At 32.7% G+C, this 2,904-nt stretch overlaps 2 protein-coding genes across 2 annotated transcripts; both read right to left on the reverse strand.

Moving 5' to 3' along the window:
• Window positions 1–308: 308 nt before the first annotated feature.
• On the reverse strand, window positions 309–989 carry LOC145814658 (protein FAR1-RELATED SEQUENCE 1-like). The gene has a single exon (XM_082911629.1). It carries the CDS (start codon window positions 987–989, stop codon window positions 309–311), a length of 681 nt encoding a protein of 226 aa, XP_082767755.1.
• Window positions 990–1,148: 159 nt separating this feature from the next.
• LOC145814659 (protein FAR1-RELATED SEQUENCE 5-like) lies at window positions 1,149–2,399 on the reverse strand. Its single transcript, XM_082911630.1, has 2 exons — window positions 1,624–2,399; window positions 1,149–1,485 (listed from the first exon to the last, which is right to left on the reverse strand). Exons 1-2 carry the CDS (start codon window positions 2,397–2,399, stop codon window positions 1,149–1,151), a joined length of 1,113 nt encoding a protein of 370 aa, XP_082767756.1.
• Between the last annotated feature and the right edge of the window lie 505 nt (window positions 2,400–2,904).

Here is a 2,904-nt window from a genome sequence, read left to right on the forward strand (position 1 = left end):
AATTCATCAATTGTGGCCAATAGGGTATCCCAACATCCTAATTCATAAAATACTGTTAGAAGTAAATATACTATTATAAGAAAATTTAAATATAAAGAATAAAATTGAGTGGCATAAAGAGGAACTTTGAACAATTAATGTGTTGCTTGATTGACCAATTTTCTAAACAAATTATAACATTTATCAATACATTGTATGAGTCTAAAAGAAAGGAAAAATTAGAATCAATTAGGTGAACAATACCTTACTAATGTCGATAGGTTGTGAAATAATTTTTTTCCTCTTATTAGTCTTCTCATGCCAAGGTTTTAATCTATCCCTACCCTTCTGTCCACCTTTTTTTTTTTTAAGCCTTTAACTCGTGCAAAGTTAGGATTAGAAGTCATATCAATGTTGCTTCCACTACCACAATCACCCAAATCATCAAATGATACCATCATTTTATTCACTTTTGTACACAGTTCCTTAATCCCTTCATCAACCAATTGATAAGCAGGCTTATGAACAGATGCTTGAGTTGCTAGCTTTACTATCCTAGGACAAAGATCCCTATAACGTGCTGATATCTCTAACTTGGGATCATTCTCATCCACTTCAACTTTTCCTCCCTTAATTTCACCACTCTTGGCATCTAATGTCCATCGACCTAATATGTACCTCTCAGGAATTTCCATAACATTCATTCTATCAAGTGCTTTAATTGCATGACTATATAAAATTCCAATGTTTTCAAACTTTTGACAAGTGCAACGAATTTTTTGACAAATTTTTTCTCCTCCTAACTCATTGACTCCCATATTACCCTCCACAATATACTCTTTATCACCACCATACAAGCTAATCATGTATCGAACTTCTCCTTCTAACTCATGGCATTGCTTCACTCGACAAGAAAGAGACATATCCAACTCACTATGAAATAAGTCAAAGATAGGAGGGGTGTACAAATTTGCAACTTGGTTCAAAATTGGAGACCTTTTCAATTTCATTCTCGGCAATTGTTGTCTAGAATTATATATAGCTTTTACTTCTTCGTACCGCTTATCTACAACAATCCGATTGAAGTGGGTAAAAAATTAAATAATATTATGATCAGCTAGCAAATACCTCTTTAATGTTGCGTTCATGCTTTCACTAAGTTGGGTGCTTCACATTCCTGTAGCGAACAAGTATTTCATGTATACGTGCGTCCATTGCTCTCTTTTTTCCCAAGTCTTCTTCATCCACGCATTCTCATACAAGTTGTATTTATCAATCAAAGAATCCCAAGCTTCAATTAACTCGTGTTCATCCTCACATCCAAAAAAACAAGCTTTGAAATCACTACCAAATTTTGAACCACTCTTATACAAGTACCCTAAATGCTTCAAAGCATTTTGCATTAGGTGAAAAGTGCATAATCCATGGAAAACCTTAGGCATGACTTCAGATATTGCCTTAGTAATTGCCTGATCTTGGTCTGTGAAAAACTGGTAGGCTCTTTCCCTGACATTGCATACAAGAAGGTTTCAAATAACCACTCAAATGAAACTGTAGTTTCATCATATAATAATGAGGCACCAAAAATCATTGTCTTTCTAAAGTGGTTAAAGCCAGTAAATAAAGCTAGTGGTCGATATATACTCCTTATTTGTGCGAAATGTTGTGTCGAATGATACGGCATCACCAAAAAATTCATAATCTGTAATCATCTCATGGTCAGCCCAAAAAATATTAGTAATCATCTCATCCACATCCAATTGAATTGCATAGTAAAAATATGGATTTTCTGCTGCTTGTTGCTGAAAATATCTTAACAAACTCCCAGCTTCTCCGTATTGCAAATTTCGTTGTCTTTTTCCACGCAAGTAGCTTTTTTGGTCTTCTCTCGTGAATCCCAAATTTTCTTTTCCCCCTGCTAAGGCACTAATGAGATCATGTGATGCTTTAAGAGAGATACCAGTGTCATCAGCTATATCAACATTCAAAGCCTGAGCCTGACATAACTTTCTTTGAGATGGTATCAAATGTGTGCACTGAGGAAGATGCAAAGGATGGTTGTGGTTGTCATCAAACTTTTTCACTATCCACTTTGACAAGTCACGATCCAAAGATACATACATAAATGCATTGCACTTTGTTCTTGTCTCATGTTTAGGATGATTTACAATCATGTACCGTTTATCTTTTTCTTTTTCTCCCTCCTTACAACAAACAAACTTCATGTTAATCATAGCACCATCTTTTCTACTTTTGCTATGGTAATCTTTTCTAATGCCAAACCCCATAATCCTTTCATATTCATTATAGAATTGATATGCGACTTCCTCTGAATGAAATTCCATGCCAAGACATGGTGTTTTATCTTTGGTCAACTCCCCCATATCTTTGCTACAACCTTCATGTCCACCATTCTCCATTCTAACACCAACAAATCTAAAAAATTGAGAACAAATATAAAAGTAAGGTAAGATTTTTTGAGATTGTCATGACATAAAATTTATATAGATGTCACTATAAAAAAATAAAAAATAAAAAATAAAATATTAGTCTTTATTTATAATTTTTATAATTTTTTATTCTACTTATCTAATAAGATGCCAAGTTTTACTATTAAATTTTTTAGAATTATCTTCTCTAATTTTGAAGTAGCATATTCTCTAGAACATAATGCCTTTTGATTAAAAAAACAATGTTTCTAACCTCAAAACAACCTAACATTTAATGGAAGAGAAAAAAATTGACAAAGAGCAATCACCAATTGACCAATTGAAAGAATTAAGATTCACCTTTTTTTATTCCACAAAATTCATCATTACGACAATATGCCGTTGACAAATAAAAGGATAAATATAATACAGTAAAACAATATGATAGATGTAACATTATTGTTCTTAGTTTTAAAAAAATGAAATAAAAGTTAAA

Source organism: Camellia sinensis, unplaced genomic scaffold (assembly GCF_055761805.1).
Source record: "Camellia sinensis isolate YWXY unplaced genomic scaffold, ASM5576180v1 Unanchor12, whole genome shotgun sequence".
NCBI classification, from domain to species: domain Eukaryota; kingdom Viridiplantae; phylum Streptophyta; class Magnoliopsida; order Ericales; family Theaceae; genus Camellia; species Camellia sinensis.

Excerpts from the sequence above, each read along its gene's own strand:
- LOC145814658 (XM_082911629.1), bottom strand. The coding sequence starts at position 989 with ATGAAATTGAAAAGGTCTCCAATTTTGAACCAAGTTGCAAATTTGTAC.
- LOC145814659 (XM_082911630.1), bottom strand. The coding sequence starts at position 2,399 with ATGGAGAATGGTGGACATGAAGGTTGTAGCAAAGATATGGGGGAGTTG. Across the intron at positions 1,486-1,623 it reads ACATTTCGCACAAATAAGGA|GGAAAGAGCCTACCAGTTTT; the intron begins GTATATATCGAC and ends ATGCAATGTCAG.